The 18,358-nt window shown below is 32.9% G+C and overlaps 1 protein-coding gene across 1 annotated transcript; it reads right to left on the reverse strand.

Annotated features, from left to right (window-relative positions):
• Positions 1-11,343: 11,343 nt before the first annotated feature.
• Positions 11,344-14,994, reverse strand: LOC111391452 (LRR receptor-like serine/threonine-protein kinase EFR). The gene is made up of 2 exons (XM_023016677.1): positions 11,976-14,994; positions 11,344-11,868 (listed from the first exon to the last, which is right to left on the reverse strand). Exons 1-2 carry the CDS (start codon positions 14,935-14,937, stop codon positions 11,510-11,512), a joined length of 3,321 nt encoding a protein of 1,106 aa, XP_022872445.1. The 5' UTR covers positions 14,938-14,994; the 3' UTR covers positions 11,344-11,509.
• Between the last annotated feature and the right edge of the window lie 3,364 nt (positions 14,995-18,358).

Below are 18,358 nucleotides of genomic sequence, written 5' to 3' on the forward strand. Positions count from 1 at the left end.
AGGGAAGAGAGAAAGAAAAGAAGAGAGAGAGAGAGAGAGAGAGAGAGAGAGAGAGATGCATATATACCAATTTTCTGAGGAAGGGCAATCCAATTGCCACCAGTACCATATTTCTCAATATAGGTCTTGAGTTTTGCGTCTTCTTCAGAAGACCATGGCCCTCTCTTCACGTTGTCTTTGTCACAACATGGGGCTCTTCCCATCTTTATCGCTGTGTTTACTCACTTGAATCACGAACAGTTGAACCCTTAGGACGTTTTTCGACCCAATTTGCTTTCTCGATCTCTCTTCTCAAATTCTCTCCTAACCGAACAAAATCAGATAGAAAGTTTTCTATGATTGCTGAGGAAAAATGAAACATAGGAAGACCTGTATATAAAGGAAGACAAATGATGATGTGATACTTACAAGAACCAATAAAGTCTTACCATCTAATCTAGGGTTTATGCATCTCTCTCTCTCTCTCTCTCTCTCACACACACACACACATTTGGATTAGGTAGTAACTCAAATTCTGTATTGTGTACAACATGACAAACAACTGCATAAATTTCTCTCGGATACAAATATTAAAATCATTTGCCTTTTTTGTGTTGTATATAGTTTATTATATGGAGATAATGGTCCAGCAAAATCAAGAAAAAAGCCTCCATTCTCTTATCTTGTCGTCGAATAATTACTCCCGAAAGAGCTTAAAATTGAGTCTTAATAATCAACAATAGTGAGTTAATATTCCATTTTAGAAGTCACGCAATAATATTAAGAGGAGTATGCCAAACTTTTTATTTGATTACTATTTAATATGTCATTAAATGTGAGATTTTGAGCTTTAGAAAGACAGATTGCTCGTTTGAGCTTTATGAATTCTAATATGATTAAAGGTTAACATTCTTATGTTGAGTCGTTTCAATAGCAAAAATATTTAAATATTTGGAACTGGATGTTGAGGCAGTTCAATTATATAAATTTCTCCACTTAACATCTTGAGATTTGAATCAATTAAAACATATAATATGATGACAAAAGTCTTGGATTAAGTATTTACCATTATGAAAATTGTGAACTCTAAAGCGGGGGATGTGTTCAAGGCCATTTAAATAAATAATATTTTTCTATTTTGAATAATTTTATCAGATGAAACAGTTCAACATTAGAAGAAGCAATTATTGTAGAAGAATTAAAAGTTAATTTTTAATTAATTATACTTAAATCACTTAAATAATCTAGAACCTTGACAATTAGCTCTTGAACGATCACTAAAATCAGGAAAAAGAAAATTGTGTATTCAATGTTTAAGAGACTAAACTTAGAAATGTATACATGGAAATCACATTTAACAGAAGAATGGTTTCGAAATTTCATTCAAAGTAAAACAAATTTGTGAGGTTCAAATTAATACTCCTGCAAGAACATAACCCCAACATAGATTCCATTGCCGTGTAAGGAGAACGAAAAATTCGATTACTGAAAAGGATCGGAAAGGAGCATAGATTTTGAATTCTCTGTTCATTCTTCACTAATATTTGATGTCATACGCATTTCAACTCATAATCCTATTATATTGTTAAGTTATGAAATTTAATTATTGTTATTGTGCGGTGTGCGGATTGATCTTATAACTTTAGTTTTCCCATTATTTTTCTTATAAATAAAGAGCCATCATTAGGGTTTATTTTATCATTATAAAAGAGAGAGAGAGAGAGAGGGGGGGGGGGGGTTAGAGAAAATGAGGTATGAATTTTTCTTTGTAAATTTCTTTTTTTTTTCATTATATTGAATTACCGTAATGATGAACGAAGTCGTATTCTTATATATTGAGACGAATCTTTCTAAATCTTGCTTTCTGAGATTTTATTATTTTGGGTGGTATAAAACTAAAATTTCTAATTCTCAATGGTTGGAAAAATTAAAAGATCATTGTTTTGTAAAAAAAGAGGGCATTGATCATTAGTCGAACCTCATTTTTCGCATGGTCATTTATATTTTTCAACACAAAAAATAGCATGAAATTAGAAAAATCGCTGTACATTTCTCTAAAACATTAAAAATTAGAAAGAAGGCTAAAAAATAAAACGGATTAAAAATCTAGTCTCTTCGTTCCCCATTCAAGGTTGCACGAAAATGGAAAATGCGACAACACCGTTGATGAAATGCTATTCTTGACAAAAGTAGGACACGAAACACTGTTTTTTTTTTTGAAAAAAAAAAAGTCATTTAAATTTTTTAATAAATCTTTTTAATTTTAAGTCAAACCCTATTATTATTATTATTATTATTATTATTATTATTATTATTATTATTATTATTATTATTATTATTATTATTATTATTATTATTTTATTTTTTTAATAGTATAAGGGTAAAAGCTATAAATCAAGTTAATTTTTACTTGAAGCTCACAACAAACCTGCAACTATGTCCTATTTGTATTTCGAGTATTGTGGTCAAAAGTATCCATAGTATTTCCTTAAATCAATTTTTTTCTAAAAAATAAGAATTTATTTTTTGAAATTTCGCAACATTTTCTAGAGTTTTCGAAGTGCTATGATTTACAAAATAAAAACGCTGTAGTTTTAAAATTTTCTGTACACCTTAGTCCCAATCAGACAAGTTGAAGATTTCTCTTAATTAATTTTTAATTTTCCAACCAACTTGTTGATCAGTCGCTCATGACACCAAGTCTTGTTGGCATAGTCCAAAAGCTATGGTTTTATATTATTAGTATGAAAATAAAACATTTTAATATAAAAAGTTAGGAAAAAACAATTCAGAAAATGGCCTAAAAAATTCAAAGCTTTTCAGAGAGGAGCCCTCCACTGATTGACCTTTTTCCTTAATATAATATTCTCTCATTCATTTTTCTTATGAAACAAGAAGAAAACTATCAAAATTCAAAAAAGATTTTTATATTTTAATTATCAAATTGACTCGTATCTTTAGGGGAAAGAGAAACTTGCTTCTGTTTGTCTCTCTCTCAAGGTTAGAATATCTCTCTGTATATATATATGTATTAATATCTATCTCTCTCTCCGTTGACTCTGCATTTTTCATGCATTATCAAGAAAGACCAAAACAGTTGACTTCTTTAGGAGAGCTGGTGAAAAAATTTCTTGATAACAAGATAAGAATGGCTCACCAAATAGCCTTAGTTAATATCTACTTAGCAGATAAATTATATGGAATTATTTTTGCCAAACTAATTGACTTGTTGAAAAAAGAATAAGCCCTATATGATTTGACTAAACATTATATTTGTAGTAAATTTTGATAAAAGTTAATGAATTGTGTAAATGAGAAATTGATAAAGTTGTGAATCCCATAAAAAATGTATGTGATTGAACATGAATTTGGAGAAAAAAATTGAATTTTAAAAAATTGATGTTAAACATGGATTAAATTTTGGTACATGATTTTTTCTTTTTTACATTTTTATTATTATATTTTATTCATTTCTAGATTTACAAGAATATACAAACCATGTGGATTTTTAAATCCAAAAAACCTATATACATTGTTTTAGGACTACGCGACACATCCTAACATCAAACATTGTTCTAGAAATCCATGACACATTTCCTAACCGGGGTTGCTACTTGAACAATCCCCTAGATGTCCAGGGGATTGTTCAAGTGGCTTTTTCCTTCCTAACCTTCCAAGTCATTATTCTATCAATTGGCAATATCTCTTGTTTGGTTTAGTCCAAAATAAAATTTTTAGTAGATTTTAATACTAATTGATAAAACGTACGATTAAATAGTCAATAAAGGGATTGTTCAAGTGGCTTTTTCCTTCCTAACCTTCCAAGTCATTATTCTATCAATTGGCAATATCTCTTGTTTGGTTTAGTCCAAAATAAAATTTTTAGTAGATTTTAATACTAATTGATAAAACGTACGATTAAATAGTCAATAAAAAGTGTGAATTTCATAAAATGTGTTATTGACAATGAATCTTAAGCCAAATTGAGGGCTTACGTATTGTATATTTTGAGCATAACAACATTGACTTGTTACTGAGGATGGCCCTCCAGATTGACAGTCGCGGGAATCGTACGCCATGCAACTCCTAAAGCAATAATGAAAATTCTTTCAACTTAGCTACAGAAATAGACACAAAATATATTTTTCTATATATGAACGTCTATGGCGTGAATTCCTACCAATTTATTAAAAATTGTTGTTTACAATTATTGACAAATTAATCACTTAAATCCCTTTCAAGAAAGATGATCACCCTCTTTAATTCTTGTATATGTACTTGCACTATACTATACTACAAAACATAATAATTAAATTATCATTCCTCAAATTGTTGTTTTGTACAAGCTTTTGTTGTCTCCTATAAAAATACTTTGACATTTAAATCTACGATGTTTCATCTTTGGTGTAAATAAATTTTGATAGAAATTGCCGGTCCTTCATAAAAAAAAAAAAAAGATTGAACCCCAACCTTGAAGGTCCCTATCGTCCCACCTTTAGAACTTTGTGAGGGAGGTAAATCGCGGGATGTGCCCCAGCAGGTCAGGGCACAAGAACTGCCTGTACATTGCGCCTACAAGGAGTCCAATTTCATGTTTTAGAAATCGAACCTCCATACTGCGGCTGCCAGCAAGGCGTGAGATAGCCTCACTCTCGTCTTTTGCACCACTAGACTATGTCCCGGGGGGCAATTGCCGGTCCTTCATCAAAGTATAGCATGTTGAATGCGTGTTTCATTTTTGAGTAGTAATCTTGTCGGCAAATTTTATTATTCTTAACAATCATACGCCAACCATCTCAAAATATTTCTAGCATATGAATTACAAACATGTTTGATCATGCTTAAAAGTTATTTATCTGATAGTAAAAGAAATAATTAATTAACTTTGAAAATCACGTACAAAAAAAAATTATTTAAAAGTAAGACTTATAGAATAACAAATTACGCTCTATATCAGAGTCAGTAATGTAAATATTGAAATAGATATTCCTGTGATAGAATAGGAACAAAGAGTCAATCTCAATCGTTAAGGATGCCGGAAAATAATTATTTATTTCGCAAGACTAAAATCTTGAATTGATAAATATAATAATCATTAAATCCTAGTTATGTCTTGTTGAATTGACAAATATCAATAAAGGTAATGGTGGAGGGGTTAAGTATATAAATAATTGGAAATGAAGTTAATAATTTCTTGAACAAAACCTACCCCATATATATAGATATAATCTACTAAGCACCGATGATATGATCCTTCAATCTATTGATGGATAAGTTTATGGTGGATCTCAAAATTTGGATTGAATTTGTTATTCGATAATAAGTTGATGTGTTATGTCATCGGTGATTAATATAAGTTAAACATATGTGCTTAGTAGATCTTTATATTTAAATCATACTGGCTTTTGGAATTCCTTCTTAATTAAAAGTTCAACCTTGTTTGAATGAATAACTCATGACCTTCCGCAGTGATTATCATTTTCATATATAATTTATATTATTATTTACAAGTGATTGAAGATTTTAACATGGTCTTGCAATATGGTGCATCGCTTGATTTTTAAATTTTACTACTTATTTGAGTTTTCAGACTTTTACGAAATTCTATTTAAGGTCTTCACAAATTAATCTCATATTGAGTATTAAATTTGTTTATTTTGTGGGGTCAATTTCGTTAAGAGAAATAACTCGAACATTTATCTATTTATCGTTTTTTCCTCAATAATAAAATAAGTATTTCATATCCAAGAGAGACGCAAAGGTCTTGCCCATGTTGGAAAAAATACATACAAGGGGGAGCGTTCCTCCTACACATAGATTTGACTAGTATTTTTAATAAATAATCGTGATCTTTAATTTAAGCAAATTCAATGGTTAATATGTATTTCACTAGGATCATGAGAGAGTTAGTTATAACAATTTGAGATCCATAAGATACTAACCGTTAAATTTGTTTAAATTAAATGTCACGATTATTTGTCAAAAATACTTATCAAATTTATGTGTAGAAGGAACGTTCCCTATTACCAGTACAAACATGTACACTATTCCGTGAAGGAGACTCTAATGACTTTTGTGTTCCTTTCTAAAATTAATTAATTATATACTAATCAAACTGTTATTATCCTAAATGCACTTTAATTAAAATTTCAATAAGGATGCTGCAAACAGACGCAGTTGCTGAGCTCAAAATGGAGCCCTAATCCCACAAATCACAAGCTATACAAGAAATGTCAACCCTCTTGTGTTAACAAATCCATCTTTCTATTGGTATCCAAGGTATTGACTATTGGCACTTGTTAAAGTTGTTCCTTAATTATTGCATTTTCATTTTTTTTCATGATGCACGAGAAAAGTGCGTTAACTGTAATGTTGAAAATAAGAGTTAAATAAGTTGATATTTTAAATGAGACGTTAACATGCTACTGTCATTATTCATTTGTGAAAATTGTGGATGTGTTAAACATTTGATTAAAATGTAAAAATGATACGTACACAAGGGGATATATTGAACTTTAAAAATGAATTGGTTAACATGCATATTTTAGAGTATAATTTATCAATATGCAAAAGCTACCAAGTCTTGTCGAACAACAAAAACCTTATGACCCAATGAATCAAAATTTCTCGGGGTAGTTTTACTATGTTCTTCATCTCTACATTTTTCTTCCTAGTCGCTATCTGCGTAGAAGAATACAATATCTTTTCAATAAATGTGTATAAGACGGTCAAATAGTCTAGACAAAGGCCTAAGATGGAACAAGGCATGTAGACTACCTAGCCTATCATATTATTTTGAGTATTGCTATTCATAATCGTTCACTGCGATAGTCGCCCTACGTGGTATCTTACGTGACAGTTTGTGATTTGATATACTAATGTGGTAATTTTTTCTTGTCACATATATCAAATCATTAACCGTCACATGCATACCAAGTAAGGCGACTGAGGTAGTGAGTGACTGCAAATATCATTATTATACTATTTTAAGTATTTTATTTAAAATTTTATAAAAACAAAAAGCTTAAAAACCACCTCATCTGGGACCATAACCCGCCTCTGTTAAGTTCGAACAAATGTCTGGATGACCATGAAGTGCGAAGACATATAAGGAACGAGCCCAGCTTCTTTGAGTTTGCACTGACAAACCCGAAGTATGAACAGTTCAAATCTCTTAATACATTTGTAATTTGTAAGTGATATGACTACTCAAATAACAATTATTTTTCCATTAATTTGCTGAAAAGTGAGGATATATAGAGAACAAAAGTCAAGTGCCTCATGAAGATTTAAAAGGTTAAAACATTGTGATTAGCGTCTAATTGTATTGCTAAATAAATGTTTCTAGCATCATTATATTCGTGCGGCATATTCTATGTGAGCAGCTTCTAATAAAATATATTCACCTTGCACTTCGAAGTTGACTTTCAATTTAATTCTACAGTGTATTAGGTAAAGAATTTATAAAGGATGACGAAGTCATAGAATTTGATGGTTTGACCCTTTCAATTTGGGCATTTGTAGGGTATAGTTAGAGGTGACAGATGGATCATGCGAATTGTGGGTTCGATTGCTCAACTTGTATGGGCTCGAATCATGGACCACTCGACCTCATTTACGGACGAGCTTGGGATCGAACTGAGCCAAAAAAAAAAAATCCTACTCAACTTATCTAGTCCACGATCTAGGCTCGTGGTTTTTTTAACTTAATTTGACTGTTGGCCAACGGTCATTTTCCTTTTTTTTTTTTTTTTTTAAAGCCGATAAATACTTCAGTCAATTTCAATTTTTTCACACCACAATTTTCTCATTCAATTGTAGTATTTTAATTTAGATATAATTGGCTCTTGCAATTCAATCTACATTCTATCAATTTTTTCAAACCACAATTTTCTCATTCAATTGTAGTATTTTAATTTAGATATAATTGGCTCTTGCGATTCAATCTACATTCTATCAATTACTTCTTTTATTGTGCAATTCAATCTACTACATTCTACCTTCTTATTCCAATTTCATATTTTATTCCAGTTACAAATGGTTCACATTAATTTTGTGGAGACTAATGAGTTTGAATAAATGTTTGGTGCCTCCAACACACCACGAAAGTGCTCCAACTCCAACTCCCACTTCATCTTCGCATTTGATCATGATTTTAGTGATCTTAATGGCATTTCAATTCCCATTGATTCGGGTGATGAAAATGTGCAAGAGAGCACGATCCTAATTGATTTGGATGACATCGAAAAAAAATAAATGTATACGATACCTTCAAACAATAAGTAACGAATGAAGAAGCAAACTGTTAAGCGTTAGGAACACTTCAAACTGGTGGTCAAGGATCAAGTAAATGAAGAGTCAGATTACAAAGCAGCATACAAGTATTACAAATAAGGATTACCTTGGCAAAATGGCTTGTTCTTTCTTTAGTTTGATACGGGCTTTTCTACAGGGCACCTAGATTTCTTTATGGATTACATCAAAACTATCCTAATTTTGTCTTAGAAGCTTAAAAGTGCCCCCATTTCAAATTTTTTAACATCTCTCTTTTTTCATTAAAAAATAGTAATTTACATTTACGTTCTATCATAGTTATGAGATCCAATCCGATTATTGACCTGGTCAAAGCAACGGGTTAACGAGTCATTGATTCAACTAGCATGTCGTTGTAGGGTTGAAAGTAAACCAAATGTTTTTTCTATTAATTTTTTTTTTAAAAAAAGGTATATAACTATAAAAAGTTAAATTCTATTCTAAATTAAAATTTCGTTTACTAACTGAAATACACAAATTCTCAAAATTTCTCCCCCCCCCCCCCCCCCATTAAAAATCAGTATTTTTAATGAATTACATGTAAGGGTAACGTTTTATTGCGTTAGATGTAGGATATCGTTAAAATATTTAAGATATGTTACTATGTATACTTTCTCATTAAAAAAATAACATTTTATACGATAACACCGTATGAACATAATAAATACAATTTTTGCTATCTTTACAAACATGGACAATACATTATATTACTTGTATAACACAACTTTCATAACCCCCCGGCCAACATCACCATCATAAAACACGAGTAAGTTATTATGTTACTCATCTAACACCACCTAACACTTAAGTTTGTTTCTACGACTTTCATAAAACACGAGTAACGCTTTATATTACTCGTCTAGAACCAAGCAACACCACTATCAAAAAATACGAGTAACATGGATGGTATCCAACTGAAACAACTCCACAGTCCACACCACTACGTACCAACTCAACCATATCAGAACACAACATATTATGTTATTCATCTAAAACCACTCCACACCATTGTTTCAAAACCCGAGTAATATATACATTACCCATCTAAAACACCAAAACCACTGCCAGAAAATATGAGTAAACATATATATTACCCATTGAAGCCACTCCACACCTGTCAAAATTTACCATCCCTATCATTGCCACAAAATCCACCATAACCCGGCCACTATACCGTAGAATGAAACTCAAATCACGTCGACAATCGAGACATTCACCATCACCATTCTTAATTCGAACATTTCAGGTCTACATATATCATATAGAATAGATTTTTTTTATTTTTTATTTTTTTAAACGAGATAAAAAGGTAAGATACCCAGTAGAATTAATTGAATATTAGGAGTAGAATTTAGAAAACCAGAAACAATTGTATAATGCGTTGTATTGATTATTGAACTCGTAATAATATATTGACTATTATGTTGAAAATTATCGCAATTTCCTGTACCTAGATGCAAACTAGTTTTTTTTTTTTTTTTTTCCCTATCTCAGACAGATAGACTTGAACTTTCAATATAGATAGCAATGAGATTCGAAACTAAACATATAAAATGATCACTTGTCTAAAAATTTAAATTGTCATAAAGGAGAGCTAATTACTTTTGACTTAACCACCTGTAAGTATTATGTTTTAGGTCTAATCAATTTTGGACATAAATACTTTTGATATATAATTAATACAATTTAATGACAGATCTATTATTTAATTAATTGACAATTAAATAAATAATAGAGTCCGTAAATTTAAATATTCATAATTTGTTAATCACAATGAGTTGTGATTGTGAAATATAAATTACATCTGATTGAATCTTAAATCGTCTGTGGTCGTAAGTAATAATGAGATACGGATATTGTTATTACGGATAGACCATCACGTGTGGCGTTTCTTATTTATGAAGTAAGTAGCCGATCTCACAAGCTAAAGTGTAGTGACACTTAAATGAATACGTGGATGTTTTGTTATAGAACAAAATATTGAAGACCCGTCGAGAGATTCCACATGGATAACTATCCGAGTCTCAGTGGTTAATCTCTAACGTTTGGTAGTGGAATTGATCATTTGACTTGAGGTCGTCATTGTACCTTATATGAGGACAGTCATACTTTGACGGTGTTGGATATTGCTCTGCAAAGGGTCGCTAATACGACATCGTTTGGGTATGTCAAGAATCGTATAAAGGTTGTGATTGACTAATAAAGGATTCGTCACTCTTAGATAGTAAGAGATTATGATCCGCGTTTCATTCAATTAAGTTGATGATGAAATCCTTGGCTTACTCATAAGTCGAAAACGAGTTTTCGACTTATATTGATTTAAGAGTGGAGTGAAAGATATGATCGATAATCGAGATTGACACACTTCCATATCTCGTAATTGATCGGATCATATTGAGAAATGGATTATAGTTTCACGGTAAACGAACGAGTTTGGTTTTGTCATACCACATGACATTTTCCGTTACATGTATTGCCCTGACACATTGCTAGATGTCAATCTGGGACGACGAGTGTGAATTGATGATAAATTAAAAGGGTGTTTTAATTTATCAATTTTGATTAGTTCAAAATAATCACGTCGTTAGGTATCGTGATCGGGAACCTGATGGGTCGCACACAAAAGAGAATTGGAAGATTGCAATTTGTCAATTCATTAATTTAAAAATCGTTGGATAAATTAATTAATTGGATTGGTTATTTATAGGCCCGAATTAATTAATTAGACTAATTAATTCATGGACCGGATTTAATTAAATGGATTAATTAAATATTGGACCGGACCGGACCAGGTCAATTTGGGCTTATATAAATATATGACTAGAGTTTTCAATTCATATGATTTTTCTTATAATTAGTCTTGCTAGCACAAGAGGAGAAATCCCTGGTAGCTACAATCTTGTTCTCTGTGTGAATCACTGTTGGAGGCTGGACAATTGGACAGCTGTGGGTGGCGAATCAAAATTGCTAGAACGAAAAGAAAAGCAAAAGGTTTGCAAAATTTTTCAAAAGTACAATCTTTATCACGATTTCTATCTAAACACAAAGGGATCCTCAGTGAGAATGAAAATAATTTTAATTTTCTGCCGTGCATGTATAAGTAGATTTCCAACATCACCAACCTACATAGCCAATATATGAATGGAAATACATGTATTACTGATAAAGTCTATATATATATATAACTGACTGCAATAATAAAAATGAATAATTTCTGTTATACTTGGGTCTTGTTTGTTTCCAAGAATTTCTTTCTGATATTGGCAAGTCTGATCACAGCCTCTTTCATGTTAATCCTTTCTTCTGGTGCTTCCTTTGAGCAGTCAAGAGCCAATTCTATCGCAGATGATATGCAAATCTTGTGTCCAGTGTTTACTTCATTTTCCTCTTGAAATACCTTGGAATCAGTAATTTCCATCAAAGAATTGGGATAATATGCTGTAACCCATTGCTTTAGGCTCAAATTTTCCGAGAATATCTCGTCTGTTGGTCTGTTTCCTGTGAGTGCTTCCAACAACATAATGCCAAAACTGTAAATGTCACCAGCTGCTGAGACTATTCCCTGTGAGCCATACTCTACATTGCATCAAGTAATTGATCATCAGAGTCATAGACGATGGTGGAAGAGCAATAATAAACAAAAAAACGAGCAAAGACACACATAAAGTTATAGTGGTTGTTACCCGGTGCAAGGTAGCCAATAGTCCCCAATGTATTCGTCTGTGTATTGGGTTTACCATGAGCTAATATCTTTGAGATTCCGAAGTCACTTACATGAGCAACCATGTCAGCATCCAGGAGAACATTGGCCGGCTTTAGATCACAATGAACCACTTGATCATCATAGCCATGATGAAGATATTCAATAGCCATTGCCACATCAAGCATTATGTCGATTCTCTGAAGGAGATCGAGTCTGTAGTCCTGTCGATGTAACCAATTGTCAAGATTTCCGTTTGGCATGTATTGAAGAACAATGGCTCTGACGTATTCGTTGGAACATGTTGTGATGACTTTGACAAGATTCCTATGCCTTACTCGTCTCATCACCTCGCATTCTGCATCGAACCTTTTGCATATTTCTTCGTCTAAGTTCAGAACCTTTATTGCCACAAGATTTCTGTCGGACAAATTGCCCTTGAATACAGAACCAGAACTTCCTACTCCAAGTAAATTGTTTTCACTAAAATTATCTGTTGCTTTCACAATCTCGCGATATGAAACCATTTGATGAGTTGGAATTTCTGATAACTCTGGATCTTCCAATCTCTCCTTTTTTCGTCTATACAAAACCCAAAAGGACAACGTAACAAATATCAATCCCATTGATATCGTAATTGGAATAGTAATTCTTAGAATTCGTGTTTTAGATCTTGATCCCCGTGGACTACTAGTATTAGCACACTGAGGGAACTCCAGTAATGCCATGCTGCATAAACCTCTGTTCCCGAGGTAAGATTTAGAAGACGAATTTGCAAATACACCACCTGTCGGTATTGCACCTTCTAAATTATTATTCGACACGTTGATTTCTCTAAGGTACAACAGCCTCTCCAAGGAATTTGGTATGGTTCCGGATAAGACATTGGAAGACAGATCCAAGAACTCCAAGCTAATCAAATTTCCTAATGATGATGGAATCGAACCCTCAAAGGAGTTGTTTGAAAGTGAAAGATACCTCAGAGTTTTTAAATCCCCGAAAGCACTTGGAATTTGGCCTGACAATTTGTTGCTCGATAAATCTAGTCCCTCAAGTGTCCCCATCTTTCCAATCTCAAGAGGAAGTTCTCCTTGAATAGAATTTTGAGACACATTCAGAAACAATAGATTCTTAACTTCCCAGAGACTGAGGGGTAGGATTGATGTCATTCGATTGTAGCCTAACATGAGTTTTTGAAGCCTACTAAGATTCCCAATGCATTCGGGTATGGATCCAGAAAGATTATTTTCTGAAAGTATCATATCACCAACATCAACTAAGTTGCATAACTCCACCGGAATATGCCCTTCTAGCTTGTTATTACTTAGATACAGCCTCTGAAGTTGTTTAAGATAACCAATCTCAGAAGGTATGTTTCTTGTTAAATTGTTTCCATTTAAGACTAGAGTCAACATACTACTCATGTTACCTATTCCAGTTGGAATTTGCCCATAAATCTGACCATTCTCAATATTAAACATTTCAATAGAGCTCGAAAGGTTCTGTATTGAATCAGGCAGAATACCGTTAAGGGGATTATTCCCTACTATAAGGAATTGCAACATTCTACATTCTACTAAGGAATGCATAAATCCAAGTTCAGGATTTTTTGGTTGATTGGTGAGTCGATTACCTGCAAGGTTCAGGAAAAGGAGATCCCTCAGATTACCCAAATTATATGGCACTGAACCTGTGAAGAAGTTATACGATAATTCAAGCTCCTTGAGTTTAGAAGCATTTGTGACAGATACTGGAATCTCTCCTTCGAGCATATTGTCTGCTAAATATATTCCTTCAAGGTTTGGAAGCTGCAGCCCAAGGGTTGCAGGAATACGTCCGGAGAGATTGTTATCAGTGAAAGCAATATATACCAATGAAGATAAGTTGAAAATCGCTGGAGGAATTTCACCAGTAAGATTGTTAAAATCAAATCCAAGCATTTGCAAGTTGAATAGCTTACCCAATTCTTCAGGTATATCTCCCGATATGCTATTTTTTACACATCCAAGAAATTGTAGACTAGAAATGTTTCCAATAGACGGAGGAATAGTACCGTCTATTTTATTTTCTGTCACATAGAACTTCTCAAGCTCTGATAAGCAACCAATGTTTCTTGTTATTTGGCCTGTAAAATCGTTGTATGAGAGATCCAGTGATTTTAGTCCCCTGAATCGGCATAAGCTGGAAGGAATTTCACCAATAAGTTGATTGTGAGAGAGATCAATATCCTCAATGTCAAGAAAATTATCCTCTCTAGTAAGCAAGAATCCACCAGACAGGCTATTATTCGAGAGATTTACTGCCAGCAAAGATGAGACATTGAAAATGGATGGAGGAATCGAGCCTGTGAACCGATTCCTGGACAGATCCAATTCCATGAGGCTACTCAGGTTACCAATCTCTCCAGGAATGCTCCCGCCAATGATGTTTTCATATAAAATCAACCTCTCCAGCTTTGAAACATTTCCAATCGAAGAATGAATTGAACCCGATAGACTATTCCTGGAAAGATTCAGAATTCTGAGTTGTGGTGCATTCCAGATATCTCTCCACAGATCTCCACTGAATTTATTGTAAGCCAAAGACATGATTTCCAGCTTTTGGTTTCTAAACAAATCCAGGGGAATATTGCCCTGGAAACTGTTATTGCTCATATCAAGCTCAACAAGAAAGGATAAATTGGCTATAGATGGAGAAATTGTTCCTTCCAGATTCATGTTGGGAAGTTTCAGGGCCATAACCCTTTGCCTTCCAGGGCTGCAGGTGACTCCAATCCAATTGCAGAAAAAAGTACTTTTTGTCCAATTATAAGTCAAAATATTGTCGGGATTTGTTACCAGGTTTCTGAAATCTAACAAAACAAATTCATCAGAGGAATCAGAAACAGAAACTTGAAAATATCCACTGAAAATTAGAACAAGATAAACAGAGAATAATTTCGCCATGTGAAAGGCTTACAAGTTAAGTGCAGGTATCAGAAAGACCACATAAAGATAGTCAAATTTGATGGTACAACGTGCGCTCACAATTTTATTTCTGTGTCCGAGATTTTTTACGCACATTAAGTCATGAATTGTCAAATGTTCACATTCAGCACACACACATTTAAAGGCATTTACAAAAAACGCCATTATTTCAAGAAAAAGTTCTTATCAATATATGAGGATGACATCATTCATGTTGATTCTAACCTAATACAAAATTCGTTCAATTTGTAACTCTTTTAGAATATTTGTGTGAGTAGCTGAAGATTGCTAGCTCATGTGCATTGGTTGTGGATTCTAGCCTTGTTACGGGATTCAGCATTACATAATTGGGCAAATGAGACTAGATACTTATACTGTTGGAATGAGTATGCTACGAAAGCATTTTCGGATTAGCCATGGACTAACAAGTACATGGTCCTCTGTGGGCAAGACACTAATGAAGGGAAATGCAGCGCGCAATTTGCTCAAATATCTACAGGAAGTGATGAGCATGAGGATTGGGAGGCATGTGAATGACCCCCAATACTTCGGACGTAACAAAGGAGCTCCTTCTATGGAGTATGCTTAAGAATACCATATGTTTGCGCAATCTTAAGCTACTCTCTCAGATCCTCAGTTGTGTCATGCGCAAGGCAAAATAGTTCGTTAATTTATTTCAAATAGACGATAAAAGTTATGAGATTCACATCTATTTTCCTTTAGTAGTTACCTATTCAAATGCATATTTATGTCCAGAGTACTTTGACCCAAGGATATCTTGTGAGATAAGTATAGGATTAGCTAAGTTAAGCAGTGAGACATGAAATTATTTTGAATACTAAATATGAAGGGAAGGAAATACGTTCCTTAGCTTGGCATCCATGCCCACAAGGTCATCTTGACATTTTGAGGGGGTATTGTGTCAATTTCATATGATTTTTTTATAAATAGATGAAAATAAAATTTCATTCAGCTATTAAAAATATTTTTTTTATTGAAGGCCATAATTCATGTAGGGGCCATAAGCAGCATCCTATGCCCCATGTGATCGGCATCGACCTTACATCCTGTTTTTGACTTTTGAGCAACTCTTGCCCAATCTGAATATATGAAATTTTGAAAATCCAGAAAGACCTTTGAATTTTAATTGAATATAACTTTATATAAAATTTACGAGATACAAAGACGATATGGATAAATCTCCTTTACCAGCGCCTGTTGGTGCCCCTGTAATACCAAGGCCACATGGGCCCTGATAACCAAACATGGTTCTTGATGATATAATCACTAACCGATCCAGCTTCCGGCATGAACACGGGCTAATACAAAAAAATTTTAAAAAAAAATAAAATTTACACAAAAAAGTTTTTTTACTAATTTTTTTTTTATTATTTTTTTTAAAGGGGATTTGGGGTAGACGGATTGGTTGTAGTACTGGCCTGCCCGTCTCTAAATCTGCCCTTGGTTGTAATCACCACTAGAAAAATCAAAGCTATGCATGATCACAATCAGTGGCAAACCCAATAAGAGTCCAGTCCAACTGGATTTTCAAATACCTCCAGCTGAGTTTTTTTTTTGAAATTCAAATTTACAATTTTTTTTTCAACGATTTATTTTAGCTCATGATTTCTAGCCCAAACCCAACAAAATCTCAGGTCTTCGATATCGGATTGGATGATAGTATAGTCGTGTATATTGAAAAATATGTATTCAATGAAATTGATAAGGAAACTGTTATAAGGCGTTTTCAAAGTACGAGAAGTTGTGAAGAACAATTATTTAAAAAAAGTACTACGTTTCAAATATTATCATTGTTGTCTAACTTAAAATTATTTTATACATAATTTTGTTTCGCCCCCATCGAACTGTAATTTTTGGTCCGTCCCTGATCATAATTGCACTTATAAATATGTAATATCTATTTTTATACGTAAAACATTTTATATGAAGCTTACGAACTATTGGATATCATTTTCTTTAAAATTAATTTCTTTAACCATAACTGTGTCATAGAATAGAACACTTACTCAAACCTCTCTTCTTTTTCTCTATCGTGTGCGGATCTAGTGATGAGCCGGTTGTGCTACAGCCGCTCGCTCCAACCCAAATGTTAATTTAAAAATATTAGTAAATTTTTTTTGGATCCGCTACTACTAAAATCTACGATATATAATCTGTCCAAATTTAATCAACAAACTATACGGGTAGTGATGGGATAAGATTTCGACTCGTCGTTGTCACGAAAGAAAGGATTATTATTTTTGTCAAAAAACTTTAAAAGTAACGTCGTTGAGCGTTGCTCAGCGACATCACATTTTTCGGATTCAACGGCCCAATTTCCCCATTCTCCTACCCACGCAACCCAAAATCAACGATAAAATCAAAGCCCGCAGCTGTAGAGAATAATATAAAGTGTAACTTGCAATTGAGGCCACAACACTTTGTAAAATATAGCATTTAAGTCGTCATTCAATTTACGCTAAAACAAAAAAGTTCTTATTCAATTTGTCTGACATAATATATTGCGAACAATAGTGATGCAAATCAGTCTCCATCAATAGAATCCAAATTCCACCATATTCAATATTTATGTGACACGTCTTGTGAATGACCTACGTAATGAGTATTTTTATTTTTCTTTAAAACATATTAAAATAAACAAGAATAAAAATGGAATTCAAGTCAATGAACAGGAAAAGAGTAATGTTACTTAGAGCCTCATTAGGGTTATAACCTCAATTTAAGTAACGCTAGATGATAGGCTAAATGAAATGTAAAATTAAATGATTCATTATATTTCATCTATCATTTAATGTCATATTAGTTCATCTAGACTGAGGTTATAAGTCCAATAGGACTCAATAGCATTACCCAGGAAAAAATGGGCTCTTGAACTTTCAATACAAACCCATCAAATGAAAGGGTACGTGCAATTTTAATAGCAGAATGAACGAATTGCATTTAACGCGAATCAACTTGATGGCTTCCTAAAGTTTGGAGAAGCACATGGTAGGAAGAAGTTGAATACGGATTTTAATTTTATAGATAAAATTGAAGGACTCTATCTATTAAGAATTGATTAGCACACTTTTAAAAGTGTAGAGACGTAAAGGTGACAAAGGGAGATCGGAGCTTGTGGTCGCGCTGGCTTTCTGGAATTTGAGTTTCCTTCTTTCTTTTTTTTCCCTCTTCAATTGAATGTAAAATTTAGTAAAAAATTAAATTATTTTTAAGTTTTGCCAAAAAATTATTTGTCTACTGAGTGTACATCATGAAATCTTTAACAAGAAGTTACAATGAACCTTTATGTCTCTCGTCCCAATTCCAATCTATTCACAAATTCAAGTATTTTTCTCATATAAGAATATAGATATAGTTTTGTTTGTGTTTACGTGAGCTC

Source organism: Olea europaea, unplaced genomic scaffold, assembly GCF_002742605.1.
Source record: "Olea europaea var. sylvestris unplaced genomic scaffold, O_europaea_v1 scaffold793, whole genome shotgun sequence".
In the NCBI taxonomy this organism is placed as follows: Eukaryota; Viridiplantae; Streptophyta; class Magnoliopsida; order Lamiales; family Oleaceae; genus Olea; species Olea europaea.

What these genes read in the sequence shown, in the direction of transcription:
- LOC111391452 (XM_023016677.1), bottom strand. Translation starts at nt 14,937, where the DNA reads ATGGCGAAATTATTCTCTGTTTATCTTGTTCTAATTTTCAGTGGATAT. An exon ending in TATTGGCTACCTTGCACCGG is followed by an intron (nt 11,869 to 11,975) that starts GTAACAACCACT and finishes GATGCAATGTAG; the next exon opens with AGTATGGCTCACAGGGAATA.